This window comes from Hevea brasiliensis, chromosome 5 (genome assembly GCF_030052815.1).
Source record: "Hevea brasiliensis isolate MT/VB/25A 57/8 chromosome 5, ASM3005281v1, whole genome shotgun sequence".
NCBI lineage: Eukaryota > Viridiplantae > Streptophyta > Magnoliopsida > Malpighiales > Euphorbiaceae > Hevea > Hevea brasiliensis.
The window spans coordinates 91,809,660-91,825,460 of NC_079497.1; the positions used below are offsets into that span (position 1 = coordinate 91,809,660).

Here is a 15,801-nt window from a genome sequence, read left to right on the forward strand (position 1 = left end):
AGTAATTTATGTTCCCAATGATGGTCTTCCATGATCATCTTGTAAAAGGTTGAGTAGGATATTGGAAAATTTTATTTCTTAGAGAAGAAAAATTATAGGGACTGGAGAAGAAAAGTTGATGCAGAAACAAGGATTTCAAGAATTTCAAGAAAGAATAAAGAGAAGAAATTAGGGAAAAGGTAGAGGAAGAAACAGGTTTCTAGAAATTCCAAGAATTTCAAGAAACAGGTTTCTTGAAATGCAGGAAGTGAAAAAATTAAAGAAAAGAAACAGAAGAAAGAACCAGAAATTGACAGAAGAAAGAAATTTGATTCAAGAATTCAAGAAAGAAAGAAGAATAGAAAAGAAATCTGAATAGAGGAAAGGGAAGAGAAATGGAAGAAAGGAGAGCAAGAGAGGAAGAGGATAGATCAGAAAAGTAAGAACAGAAGAAGAAGAATAGAGGGAAAGAAGGAAGGAATTTCAGAGAAGAAGAAGAATTAGAAGGAAGAAGAGAAGAATAGAAGAAACCTGGCATTTTGAGGAAAGTAATCTGCTATAGATGCAACTCCCATGAAAAAATTTTCAGTAATTGCCCACCAATCTAATAGCTCTGATACCAACTTGTTACATATCAGCCTGCACACTTACTAAAACAGAAGAATAGGGAGAGAGAGAGACAGAAATAGATAAGAAAAGAATAGAAATAGATGAGAAAAGAGGAGAGTAGATGAGAAAAGAGGAGAGTAGATGAGAAGAAAAAGAGAATATTTCAGAGATGAGAGATATCTTTGATTATTAATGATCTTGGATAGTCTCCTCTTTACAATTAAGTTCCTATTTATACTTCTTTGGATCCTATAACTGCTCTCTACAATTACAATTGACAAGAGAGTAATTACAATAGACTAGTACAATAGAATCTTCCTATTTAACTACTGGACTAACACCCTAACTGCTCTACTCCTTACTCATAACACCATATAATGACCATCATAGACGACAAGCCAGGCCAGACACCTCCTAAGCAATAAAGCCTAGGGGTTGCTCCATTACACTTCCTGAGCCAATTCTCCACGTAAGAAGACATTTTTAATATCCAACTGATGAAGAGTCTAATGATTGATTGTTGCTAAGGAGATTAGGAGATGTACTGATGCAATTTTGACCATTAGTGAAATTGTATTACCATAATTAAGTACGAAGATCAGGGTGTATCTTTTAGCAACCAATTGAGCTGGTCAATTTTGCCATTCAGGCCCATTTCACTGTGCAGTCCCAGCAACATCCAACAACAAATTTTCCTTTGGCAACGGAACCAACTCCCAAATACCACTTTGATGGGGAGCAATCATCTCCTTGATCATAGCATCACAGCACCCTGGAAGAGACAATGCTTCACAGACAAACTTAGGTATAGGGATATTAGACAAAGCGGAAACAAAAGAATAGTATGAAGGAGATAAACGGTGATAACTCAAGAAATTGTAAATTGGGTTTTGAGAGGAACGAATATCTTTCCGAATGGCAATAGATGGAGTGGCTACTTCTATTGGAGGCATGACCAGTGTAGGAGATGGTGGTGAAACAGGAGAGGAGTCACTTGGAAGAACACTTTTATCATTTGTAGAAACAGTATTTGGGTTAACAGAAGGATGAGTGTTGAAACAGAGATTTTGTGGGAAAATGGTTCTATTTCTGTACATTTGATTGAGTTATATAAGATTCTATTTAAGCAGAAAGTCTAAGACTAAAACGGAAAAAAATAAATCCTAATAATAACAATAAATCACCTAATTATCTCCTACTATATTTAGAAAATTACACAATCTTGGCTAATTTACAGGTTTCCAACAATGAGGACAACATGACTAGACTCGAAGAGAAGGTGAGGTGACCTGTGAAAGAGGAACAATTGGGATATGAAGGGAGTCAATGACAAAATGTTGGTTAGTTATGTTAGGTGAGAAATATGGAGACGTTTCAAAAAAAGGTTACATCTGTTGATATGTAGTGTTTATTTGTGGCTAGATCATAATATTTGTAACCCTTTTGAAGCGAATAACCTAAAAAGATACAATTAACTTATTTAGGTTGAAGTTTGTCTTTGCCAAGAGAAAGGTTATGGATGAAGCTTGTACAGCCAAACACACGAGGCGGGAGATGGTGAGGATTTTGGTCTGGACACGAGAAAATAAAAAGTCTGATGATACAAAGTTGAAGGCATGCGATTAATCAAATAACAAGCAGTAAGAGCAGCATCCCTCCAAAAACGAAGAGGAACATTATGATGTATGAGTAAAGTGCGAATTGTTTCAATGACGTGCCGATATTTTGGTTCGACAACTCCATTTTGTAATGAGTATGTACACGAGGACTGATAAGTAATGCTCTGGGAAGACAGAAATTGGTTAAAAGAATGAGAGAAATATTCTTTTGTATTGTCACTTTGTAACACTTTAATTGAAACATTAAACTGAGTACGAATTTCAGCATAGAAATTTCGAAAGATAAAAAATTAATCAAAATGATTTTTCACTATAAATAACCAAGTGCATATGGAATAATCATCAATAAAAGTCACAAAGTAATGAAAACCCAAAGTAGAACTAATACGACTTAGACCCCATATGTTTGAATGAATAGTTTCAAACATAGATGTAGCCCTATTATTGACTCGCTCAGGGATAGACACACGAGATTGTTTTCCAAGCTAACACGACTCACATTCAAAAGAAGATAATGTAGAGAGACTATGTATTATTTTCTTAAGTTTGGAGAGGCTCGAATGACCTATACAACAACAATGGAGGAGATCAATTGAAGCAGCGGAAGTGAAGGCAACTAACTAACTTGGACTGGATAGATGATACAATCCCTGTTACTCATGTCCTGAGCCAATCATCTTCCCGGACCCCAATGCAACAGAATTAGCAGTTACAATCACAGAACAATTGAAATGATTGGTTAATTTGCTAATGGAAATCAAATCATATGGGCATTCAAAGGCAAATAGGGCGGAGGTTAAAGAAACAGAAGGAAGAAGTTGTACTTTCCCTATTCCTTTAACCACAGTTTGTAAACCATTAGCTGAAGTCACTTTAGATGGAGTATGAGGAGAAGCAAGGGTGGAGAAAAGATTTTTTTTACTTAAGATATGATCAAAAACATTGGAATCTAGTATCCATGGGCTGATCAGTGAAGACTATGTCAAACAAGCAAAGAAATTAACAGAGTGGGAAATGCCCGAGGAAGAGGATTGTCGTTTTGTTGCTTAATACTGTAGGTACTCATCATAGTATGTTCTAATTAAGGTAATAGAACTGGACAATCCATCCTTTGCATCAGGTAAAGGAAGAATTCCATCTCCACCAATCTAGACCTTATCAACCATAGGTCGTCCAGAATTAGCAGTCTGATAATCGTGTGGTAGTCGATCATGCAACGACCAACAACTATCCATTGTGGGATCACCTTTATCCCTTCCCCTTTTCATTGTCCTCCTTGTCCCTACTAAGTTACATTATATACAGCACACACAAAATTCTCAATTTCATTAGTATCATTTGAACTAACAGAGATGCCCAATAGTCGCATAGAAATTTCTTCCAGTGTGGGAATAACAAAGCTTATCAAGATTTGATCCCTAATAGAAGCAAGATCAGATCGAAGTCCAATCAGAGCCAAGACCATATAGAATTTGTATTGTTGTTCTTGTGTAGTAATGCTATCAGAGAAGAGCACATCTTTTAGTGTCTCTACTTGTCTTAAATAACTTGCCATATCTTGCTAGTTTTGCTATAAAAGGACAATATTTGAGATAACTTTATATATACGTTGCACATCATTAGTGTATGTCTTGGTTTTGCTCCAGACCTTGCAATAGGTTTTACATGATTGAAATGAAGTAACTTGGCTTTAAGAGATTACCATAAAATACTGCACAATTGTGCATCAATCTTAGTCCAACTTGCCCTATCAGTAGCCACAATATCACTAGCATTCTTAGCTAAATGATCATCATAGCACTGACCAATAAACCATAGCTCTATAGAAGCAGCCCATAATATGTAAATTGTTACTACCCTATAGTTTCATAGCAGTAATAGTTGGAGAACTTGAAATAAAAGAGAAGAGTGTTATTCTTCTTTAATAATTGGACAAAAAAAACCAAAACCAAAAACAAAATGGATATCAAGCATGCCCTAAACATTTATCGGTTTAGTTTTTCTAGTTATCATGTTGGCATTCAGCTTTATATGAAAACCTCTAGATTAAGGACACCTCTCTCTCCCTCTCTCTCTCTCTCTCTCTCTCTCTCTCTCCCCCTCCCCCTTGTGTAGAGGCAGCCAAAGGAAAACAAAGAGTTAAAGGAAAAATCAAAACAATATATTAGAGCTAATCCAACCTAGACTGCAGACCAATTAACTTATGGGATGTTAATGGAATCGCTTTATCTCAGACGTGCAGCAAGGTTTTGTGTTTTGGGGCACAACTCCCATTTGTGACCAAAATAATAATGCAAGCAATAATACCTTGCAGAAAGTAACTGAGCAGCTCTGGGAGCACTGCTGCGTCGTGTTCTGTGATCATGCTCCTTGCTAACCTGCATAGCAGCAACTTCCTTTTCCATGGCAGCCACTTCCCTTCGCATCTTTTTTGCCTCAACCTCCATTGCTTTGTTTAATGTATCAACCTTCTTTGCCAACATCTGTTTTATTCCAAATTTGAAAAAACAAAGCCCATTACTAACAAAGGAGTAAAGGGGTGGGCTGCAGCCAGATATAAAACAAACGGGAATGTTTTCTAACCTCAATGGCATTATCCTTGTCCTTGAGGCTTTGATCTTTTTCGTGGCAAGCTTTTCTCAAAGTTATCACCTCTTTCTGTAACATATCATACAAAATTCCTGAAACATAATCCTCGTGCTGGGATTTTGATTTTTCCATTGGCATCCCATTAGCATGTTGCTCACAGACAATGGTTTCACTATTTTGGGTCTGATTGACAGCATTTTCTTTACTCATATTTTCTGGAATAATCTTAACTGCATCCACAGGCTCATTACCTCCATCAAATGATCTTGATGACTTGGCATGTCTTAATAATGTGGCAGTGTTATTGGAACGGAGAGAGCCAGCTTGTAAATGTGATGCTTTCCTTGACAAATAGCCATTGGAAGATGATCTGGAAAAATTCTCAGCTCCACCAAGAGACTGACGACGTGAAAGCCCACTGCATACATTTCTTCCTTCAGATGTAGCACGGGAATTACCATTAGGTGCTTTAAGCCTTTCCTCCAAAACCTTGAACCGTAATTGATATTTTTCCTAAGCAATCAATAAATCAATGTGCTATTTAGAGCTGGCTATAATAGAAGGCAACTAAAAAAAATTAAAAAGTGGATTGGCAGAATGGTAACTCACTTTCAATTGAGATTCTGTTTTTGCTGCGCGCTCAGCAACTGCCAATTTATCTCTAAGTTGCTGCATTTCCCCCTACAAGAGCACAGAAACTTGTATAAATTGAATCAAGTCCTGCATGATTTGCTCTTTTTATTTTTCTTCCCATTTTTCAGTTTTGAAAATGTAATACAAATTATAGAACATTAATATTCAGCTTCCTTAAGCACTTAATGAACTTGTAAGAAAATGTTCCATGTCATAGTATAGCCAGATATGAAAACTAACATGGGTTCCATTTAACTGTATGTCAGTATAAGCCTCTTCCCAAAAGACACTGCATTTGCTTTGAATGAAGAAAGAAAGGATTAATTTGAGTTCAAAATTACTTTCTCAAAAGAGATTATTAAAAAATATTACAGGAATTAAACTCAAATGCAATACTAAGAGTCCAAGACCATTTGCCTCCTACATTGGAGTCCTTTTCCCTTCTCTTTAACACAAATAACTCACTACTTTGGTTAGTGAATAAAATAAAATATTGTACAGACCACTGTAATTTGAAGTCCTTGAAATTTGATTATGCTTAAATTATTAAAAAAAACTGCAAAAAAGTTTTATTAAAAAAATAAAAACACACACACACGTGCCCTCTAACTTCAATTGGAATATGAGACCAAATGTTTAAAAGAGTGGGAGGTATGATAATTCTTAATTATTTCATATCGTAGGCTAATATTGGGATGTGAAATTATCAAATCCACAGAACTAAAACAATTTCATATGGTACATATCTTTTTCTTGCATCTGTTGCTGTTGTATCTTGTATGTGATAATTAGCAACGATGCACCATGTTAATATTTGTGTTGATTATTAAAAATAAAAATTTTAATATTTTACAGAACCATAAGACTTATGGCCTGTTATATTTGATACTGTTATCATTTATAGTAAACATATATATTCACAAGTTAAAAATTGTAGAGAAGCACATTCAACACACATGAGAATTGGCTAGTCCTATTCTAAAAAGAAAAATAAAAAACATTGATTTTGAAATTATCCACGTAGCGATTATTGTGATACAATATTACACATGAGAAAACTTCAGGGGAAAAATCACTAAAGTCAAGTTACCTGAAAAAATCTTCTTTCTTCAAGCCATTGCTTTACTGGCATAACTTTATCGTTTCCATCTTTCCACTCATTTGCAACTACAGTAGCAACTCTGTTTGCACTAACCTTTGCACGAGCTACTTCACGTTCCAATGTTTTTTTCTCCTCCTATGCAAGCTTAGAAGTCAGAAGCAGTTTGAAGCACCAGAAATAAACTCAGATAACCAGTAGTATTAAAAGAAATGAAGTTCCAAAAATAGCAGAGCAGGCATTACATTCATTTCTTGCACTTTTCTCTGGTAATCACGCACAGCATTAGCAGCAGCGCCTCCAGATAAGACAGCCTCCTCAAGCTCACGAACAGTTTGGGTCAGCTTTTCCACCTCAGCAACCTTTTGGCGATGCATTTTGTCGAGGATTTTATTCTCCTCCTGGTATTTGTACAAAGATAAGTCGAATAGTACAGGGTATGCCACTCACTGATAGCCAAAAACTGCTTTCTATGCATGGCCAACAAGATAGTTTTTAAAGGACAAACCTGGCATATTTCAATTTGCTTCATTAGCTCTTGGTTTTTGTTTTGCAAATCATCAACTAAGGATGCTTTTGCCAAAGCCATCTGAACAGTTCTCTCCGCCTCAAGTAGAGCAGCTTCCTTGGATTTCGTGAGGCGATCAAGTGCTCTATTGTCATCTTGCAACTTTGCTACCTAAAGAGGCCAAAACATCATGCATTAGAAGAAAATATTTACCTCATCTTGAGAACGAGATACAATATCCATGGCAACAGCTAGAAAGCCAGCATCCAAATTTAGTTCGTTAAACAATTCTCAGGAATTAGCAAGCATGCCATGCAAGTGCAACATTATGCCCATGGATAATGAAAGTTGCAAGATTAATAGGAAAAGTTCTAAAAATATACCTCCAGCCTGGCCAACTTTAGTTCAGCCTCCAGTGGAGTGATGATGGCTTCAATGGGAGGCATTTCATCATCTTTCTGAGCAGCATGCACTCTTCTAAGTGTTGCTTCTGCAGCAAATTGTGCAGCTAATGCTGCTTTTTTCTCATCATTTATTTTCTTAATGTCAAGGTTCTGCAAATCAAGACACACTAAATATTTTAAGCAGAAAATTGTATTGAAGCTTGGTGACAGACATTAACTTCTTATTCACTAGTCAAGTAAAACCAATAGCTTGAAACATACCCTGCTTTCTAAAAGAACTTCTGCAGCTTTTAGCTTTTCATCCACTTTATTTAGCTCATCTGTAAGCTGGGATTATAAGCACAATGAAAAGTGAGCATCCTAACCATGTGGCAGAAACTACGCATATTTCAACTATGGTTGTCAAATTGAGGGGGAAAATCCGAATTTATAATCAAGAATCAAATCAAATCACAATATTTGGTACAAATAATCAAAATCATATATATATATATATATATATATATATATATATAATGAAGTGAACATATGGCCAATTGGCAATGCACTTGCTTGGAAGCAAGAACTTTGTTCTAAGTCCCACTATGAGCAATTCTAAGTCCACTGTTAACTTGGGGAATACCAGAATGGGAGAAGAAAATGTAGTCTCATGCACGATAGCAAGATTGTTTTATTTTGTTTACTTTCTAGGTATGTGAAAAGTTTTATTTATTTTAATCTTTGTTGTGAAAATATTTTCTCATATTTCTCAAAGAAGGATTACAACATATTTATACAATTGTGATCCTAACTACGAAGGAAAGTAATCCTATAATTAAGCAAATACATATTTGCAATGCTATAAGTTAGGGATACAAACAAATATACAAAGTTGACATTCCATGACACTCCCCCTCAAGTTGGAGCGTAGATGTTAATTATGCTCAACTTGCTACAAATATAGTTAACTCGAGCTCCATTCAAAGCTTTTGTAAAAATATCTCTCAATTGCTCTCCTGTTTTGACATGCCCTGTTGAGACGACCTTCTGTTGAATCTTCTCTCAAATAAAGTGACAATCAATCTCGATATGTTTAGTTCGCTCATGATACACAGGATTAGAAGCAATATGGAGAGCCGCTTGATTATCACACTATAATTTTGCAAGTAATGGAACCTTAAAACCAACCTCATCCAATAACCGAAGCACCCACATAACTTCACGTACTGATTGTGCCATAGCCCGATATTCTGATTCAGCACTTGAACAAGAAATTACACTCTGCTTCTTACTCCTCCACGACACCAAGTTTCCTCCAACAAAAACACAATACCTTGTTGTTGATCTTCTGTCAATCTTTGATCCTGCCCAATCTGCATCTGAAAAACACTCAACATTTAAATGCTCATTATTGCTATACAAAAGACCACGACCCAGAGCACCTTTCAAATAGCACAATATCTGTCCCAAAGCTTCCTATGGAAAGAGATAATTCTTATTGATTTCAATTAATCTGTATATGGGTATATATATACAATTGATTCCTATAATTGTGTTCTACTAATTAGGAAGAAATCCTAAATAAGAAATCCTAAATAGGAATACAAAATACAGAATATACAGAGAAATAATATAGTGATTGACTTTCCATAATACTCCCCCTCAAGTTGGAGCATAGATGTTAATCATGCCCAACTTGTTACAAATGTAGTCAATCCTAGCTCCATTCAGAGCTTTTATGAAAATATCTCCTAACTGCTCTCCAATTTTGATGTGTCCTGTTGAGATGATCTGTTGTTGAATCTTTTCACGAATAAAGTGACAATCAATCTCAATATGTTTGGTCCGCTCATGAAACACCGGATTATAAGCAATATGAAGAGCAACTTGATTATCACACCACAATTTCGCAGGCAGGGAGGTCTTAAAACCTGTCTCATTTAGTAATTGAAGTATCCACATTACCTCACATACTGATTGTGCCATGGCTCTGTATTCGGATTCAGCACTAGATCGAGAAACTACACTCTGCTTCTTGCTTCTCCAAGACACCAAATTTCCTCCAATAAAAAACGCAATATCCAATAGTTGACCTTCTGTCAACCTTAGATCCAGCCCAATCGGCATCTGAAAAACATTCAACATTCAAATGCCCATGATTACCATATAGCAAACCTCTTCCTGGAGCGCCCTTCAGATAACACAAGATTTGTTCCAAGGCTTCCCAATGAGCAACAGTTGGGGAAGACATAAACTGACTTATCACACTAACAGCATAAGCAATGTCAGGACGAGTGACCGTAAGGTAATTCAATTTTCCTACCAATCTCCTGTATCTCTCTGGATCTTCAAACAACTCACTATCCCCTGCTAACAGTTGTAAAGTTGGAGTCATTGGTGCGCTATAAGGCTTAGCACCTAATTTTCCTGTCTCTGTCAATAGATCGAAGACATATTTTCTTTGAGACAAGAAAATACCCTTCTTACTTCTCATAACTTCAATACCCAAGAAATACTTTAACAATCCCAAATCTTTGGTCTGAAACTGAGTTTGGAGGAAGTTTTTAAGAGATGAAATACCTGCAAAGTCACTCCCAATGATGACAATGTCATCTACATAGACTACCAAGAGAATTAGACCAGCCTCAGATTGCCTATAAAATACTGAGTGATCACACTTACTCTTTTGCATACCAAATTCCTATACTGCTTCACTGAATCTCCCAAACCATGCCCTAAGACTTTGTTTCAAGCCATAAAGAGACTTCCGAAGCCTACAAACTTTACCCAACTCTCCCTGAGCAACAAACCCAGGTGATTGCTCCATATACACCTCCTCCGGAAGATCACCATGAAGGAAAGCATTCTTGATATCCAATTGATGCAGGGGCCAATCATATGTAGCTGCTAAAGAGATAAACAAGCGAATAGAAGTAAGTTTAGCCACAGGAGAAAAAGTATCAGAGTAATCAACCCCATATGTCTGAGCATATCCTTTTGCTACAATGCGTGCTTTTAACCTAGCCACAGAACCATCAGGATTTACCTTTACTGTAAATACCCATTTGCAACCAATAGCTTTCTTACCAGTGGGCAAAGGCAATAGTTCCCATGTACCATTAGCATCTAAACCTTCATTTCCTCTTTCATAGCATCACGCCAGCCAGGATGAGACAGTGCCTCACCAACAGTATTAGGGATAGGAACAGAGTCTAAAGAAGTAACAAAACACCGAGAACAAGAAGACAATTGATTATAAGAAACAAAAGAAGAGATAGGGTAAGTACATGAACGTTTACCTTTACGAAGAGCAATTGGTAAGTCTAGATCAGAATCATGATCAGTATAAAGTACAGGATCTCCCAACAAAGTAGCTAGTAGAGGATCTAAGTCAAGAATCTCCAATCTCCTAGAATAAACATGAACAACGGGAGGTCGAGTAGGTCTAGAGACAGAAGGAACAGGCTGTGGGAGAGGACTAGACATTGGTTGGACAGTATATATTAAGAGATCATCCTCCTCCCCCTGACTCTCATACACAGATGATGGAGGAAAAAATGGAGTGGACTCAAAAAATATGACATCTACAGAAACAAGATAACGATTAAGAGTAGGAGAGAAACAACGGTACCCTTTTTGGAGCCGGGAGTACCTAAGGAAAACACATTTGAGAGATTTTGGATCCAATTTAGTAACCTGTGGACGAACATCACGCACAAAACAGGTACAACCAAAAATACGGGGTTCAACAGGGAACAAAGATTTTGTAGAAAACAAAGCAGTATAAGGAATATTCCCATTAAGGACAGAAGACGGTATACGATTGATCAAAAAACATGCCGTAGAAACTGCATCCGCCCAAAAATGTTTAGGTACTTTCATCTGAAAAAGAAGAGCACGAGTTACCTCAAGAAGATGCCGATTTTTTCTTTCGACCACGCCATTTTGGGATGGGGTATCCACACAGGAAGACTGATAAAGAATGCCATTTTGTGTCATATAATGCTGAAATTGTGCTGAAAAGTATTCTTTGGCATTGTCACTTCTTAATATGCGCACAAAAATATTAAATTGAGTTTTGATTTCATTACAAAAGGCACAAAAGATAGAAAACAACTCAGAACGATTCTTCATTAAATATAACCAGGTAACACGAGAGTAATCATCAACAAAAATAATAAAATAACGAAATCTAGTTTTAGATGTAATAGAACAAGGACCCCAAACATCAAAATGAACTAACTCAAAAGGGGATGAAGCCCGTTTATTGACTCTAGACACAGAAGGCAAACAATGATGTTTTGCAAACTGACACGACTCACATTCTAGTACTGATAAAGACTGAAATTGAGGACATAGCTTCTTCATGGTAGACAAAGAAGGATGACCCAATCTACAATGAGCTTCAAGAGGTGTTAAGGTACTGGAGCAAACAAGCGACCGCGATACATGATTTTCCAGAATGTAGAGACCACTTGACTCGTGTCCTCTACCAATAATCTGCTTCATCATAAGATCCTAAAACAAACACTGGTAAGAAAAAAAGGAAACAGAACAATTTAAGGTACGAGTAAGTTTACTAATAGAAAGTAGATTAAAAGAGAATTTTGGTAGAAGACAAAGAAATTGACGAAGTCGAGTTCGCAGTTCCAGAACCCATGACACAAGAAGTAGAACCATCAGCTAAAGTAACAGTAGAGGAAGTGAGATTAGACTGAAAAGCAGATAGAAGACTTGAATTACCTGTCATGTGATCTGTCGCACCAGAATCAATAACCCATTTGGATGAAGAAGATACAAGGCATGTAGTAGATTTACCTGACTCAGCGATCGCAGTGACAGGGGAACTAGTAGGCTTTAGAGATGCCTGATACTGGGAAAATTGTGCAAAATCCTCTGCAGATACCAAAATAGTTTTCTCAGAGGAAGATACTGTAGAATTCTCTGCTGCCATATTTGCCATCTGTGATTGCTGATTTTTCCTCTGAAGTTGCGGACAATTATATTTTGTATAGCCAGGCTCATGTCAATAATAACAAATGACTCCTCTTGAGTCTTAATTAGAACTAGCCTCTTCATTACACTGATTATTTCTGTTGCCTGTAATTCCTCCTCTACTTCCTCTTCTATTACTCTGTTGTCCATTTGGATTACGGCTAATAAGAGCACTACTAGCAGACTGTGAAGATTGAGTACTCTCTATACGAAGGACCAGTGTGAACGTTTCATGCAAAGAGGAAATCTCGATCGGAGAGAATCGAGATTTAGCGATCTCATACTCAAGGAAGACTGCAAGAAAACTCATAATGACCATTGCTCCTGTTGGGCTCATGAACTTTCACATCAGGACTAAAAGGCAACAATATATTAAGTTCCTCATATACCCGTTTAAAATCCATAAAATAAGCCGTGAGAGACTTATCCTCTTTCTCAGCACGGTAGAATGCCTTACAAACATCATAAATACGGGAGATATTCCCTTTACGAATCTGAGAAAATCTAAGTAATCCATCAATTCCTTAACAAATTCACAGTGATTAATTAAACTAATTACCTCACTATGAATCGAGTTCCGAAGCTGCAAAAACAATCGAGCATCCTCCCTTAGCCAAGTTTGTCGTGTATCATCAATTGGTGGATCTTTAGTAAGGTGATCATCCTTATCAATGCTACGCAAATAGACCCTAACAGTCTTACTCCACTCCAGGTAATTCGAACCATTAAGTTTGAGTTCCGTAATCTTAGTCATCACCTAATCACATCGAAATAACATTTTTATTATGCCATTTGTTGAGACAAAGAAAACTAACCAAACGCTAATCCAAAGTGCTTATAGCGACAAAATAACCCAAAATCACAAATCAAGCAAATACGAAATAGGATCGAGAGCCAAACCTCGAAGTCCTTTAATGGTATCTTTGGATCGAACAACGACACGATGGTGGAATCGGTGTTATCAAGTGTTTTTTTTTTTTTAAATTAAAAATCGATAAATTTATCTCATTCCACCACCAGACCCTTTTCTTCTCAACCTCACGAAGCTCTCTCTCTCTCTCTCTCTCTCTCTCTCTCTTCTTCTTATTCTTCTTCTTCTTCTTCAATCTCTCTCTCCCTTTCTTTTTTTTTTTCTCCCTCTCGATCTCTCTCTCATCCTTTTTTTTTTTCTTTTCTCTCTCACGTCCCTTCTTTTTTTTTTTTTTTTCTCTCCCTCTCCACCGTCGATCTCACGCTCTCCTCTGCTCTCCTCTGTTGATCTCCACTCCTCTTGATCTCACGGTTTTATTTTTCTTTTTTTTTTTTTTTTTTCCTTATTTCTTTCTGCTCTGCTCCCTTCGATCTCCGTCCCTCTCTTGATCTCACGTTTATTTTTATTTTTTCTTTTTTTTTTTCTGTCCTCTCCTTATTTCTTTACTGCTCTGCCGATCTCACGTCCCTTTTTATTTTTTATTTTTCCTTCTCCTCCTTTTAATTAATTAGTTATTATTATTTATTTATTTATTTATTAATTTAATTATTTGATTTTTATTAATTAATTATTTAAATTTTATGAGTATTGGTGAATTTATTATTTTAATTTGTATTCTTATTTAATTAGTTGATTAATTAATATGGGTATTGTTGATTTGTTGGTATTTAGTTTAATTTTTATTTATTATTCTTGTTAATTTGATTAATTTTACTTTTTAATTAGACATTATTTATTAATTAATTAATTATTTTATATAGGTATTATTAATTTATTGTTAATTTAATTTTTTATATTCTTATTATTGTTAATTAATTATTTAATTTATATGGGTATTGTTAATTTATTATTAATTAGTTTACCTTTTACTTGTTATTATTATTAATTAGTTTTAATTTGATTAATTTTACTTTTTTCTTTTTAATTAGATATTAGATGTTTATTTTATATGGATATTATTAATTTATTGTTAATTTGATTATTTTTCTTTTTGTTCTTAGTAAGTAATTGTGTAATTTATATGAACATTATTACTTTGTTGTTAATTAGTTTACTTTTTACTTCTTATTATTGTTAATTAGTTGTTAGATTAATTAGTTTTACTTTTGTCTTGTTAATTAGACATTAGTTGTTTATTTTATATGGTATTATTAATTTATTATTAATTTGATGATTTTACTTTTTGTTCTTATTAATTAATTGTTTAATTTAAGTATATATATATATATATAATTTAAACAATTAAGGTTATGAAAGGCTAAGGCAATAGAATGCTCTATCGCCTTAGTGTCGCCTTTCGCCTTGATAACACTGGGTGGAATGAGGGGGTTGAGGCGACGCCGGCGATGTTGATCGGGGTCGAAACGGCCAGTCGGCGGCCAAGGTCTCTCCTGAGCTGGGTAGTGAGAACAAATAGTCACCCTAGATTGATGACCTGCTCTGATACCATGTAGAAAGAGATAATTCTTATTGATTTCAATTAATCTGTACATGGATATATATATACAATTGATTCCTATAATTGTGTTCTACTAATTAGGAAGAAATCCTAAATAAGAAATCCTAAATAGGAATACAGAATACAGAATATACAGAGAAATAATATAGTGATTGACTTTCCATAACACTTCCCAATGAGTTATAGTAGGGGAAGACATAAACTGACTCACAACACTAACAGAGTAAGCAATATCTGGACGAGTCACTATCAGATAATTTAGCTTTCCAACCAATCTCCTATGTCTCTCAGGATCATCAAATAGTTCACCATCTCCTACTGTAAGCTGAAAGTTAGGACTCATTGGTGCACTACATGGTTTAACACCTAATTTTTCAATCACTGCCAATAAATCAAGGACATACTTCCTTTGAGACAAGAAAATGCCTTTCTTACATCTTGAAACTTCAATGCCCAAAAAATATTTTAATAAACCCAAATCTTTTGTTTGAAATTGAGTCTGAAGAAATGACTTAAGCAATGAAATGCCAGCAGAGTCACTTTCAGTAATGACAATGTCATCAACATAAATCACAAGTAAGATTAGACCACTTTCAGAATGCTTAAAAAATACAGAATGATCAGAATTGCTCTTTTGTATACCAAACTGTTATACTACCTCACTAAATCTTCCAAACCAAGCTTGGAGACTTTGTTTGAAACCATAAAGAGATTTGCGAAGCCTGCAAACTTTGCCTGACTCCCCCTGAGCAACAAACCCAGGTGGTTGCTCCATATATACCTCTTCTTGAAGATTACCATGAAGAAAAGCATTCTTGATATCCAACTGGTGCAAGGGTCAACCATATATAGCTGCTAAAAAAATGAACAGGCGAACAGAAGCAAGTTTAGCTACAAGTGAAAAAGTATCAGAGTAATCAACTCCATATGTTTAAACATATCCTTTTGCCACAAAATG

The 15,801-nt window shown here is 35.6% G+C and overlaps 1 protein-coding gene across 2 annotated transcripts in view; it reads right to left on the reverse strand.

Annotated features, from left to right (window-relative positions):
* Nucleotides 1–15,801, reverse strand: part of LOC110658268 (microtubule-associated protein 70-1) — a 34,943-nt gene that overhangs the window by 11,574 nt on the left and 7,568 nt on the right. Inside the window, exons 1-9 of one of the 2 annotated variants that reach the window (XM_058147230.1) lie at nt 8,608–8,794; nt 7,702–7,767; nt 7,420–7,590; nt 7,037–7,207; nt 6,774–6,929; nt 6,520–6,666; nt 5,406–5,477; nt 4,791–5,309; nt 4,515–4,690 (exon numbers count right to left, since the gene is read on the reverse strand). In XM_058147230.1, the coding sequence (XP_058003213.1) occupies nt 4,515–4,690; nt 4,791–5,309; nt 5,406–5,477; nt 6,520–6,666; nt 6,774–6,929; nt 7,037–7,207; nt 7,420–7,590; nt 7,702–7,767; nt 8,608–8,658 (1,529 nt within the window). In that variant the 5' untranslated portion in view covers nt 8,659–8,794. Of the gene's footprint in view, nt 1–4,514; nt 4,691–4,790; nt 5,310–5,405; nt 5,478–6,519; nt 6,667–6,773; nt 6,930–7,036; nt 7,208–7,419; nt 7,591–7,701; nt 7,768–8,607; nt 8,795–15,801 lie in introns of those variants that run through there. The other variant, XM_021815807.2, reaches the window with a different exon arrangement.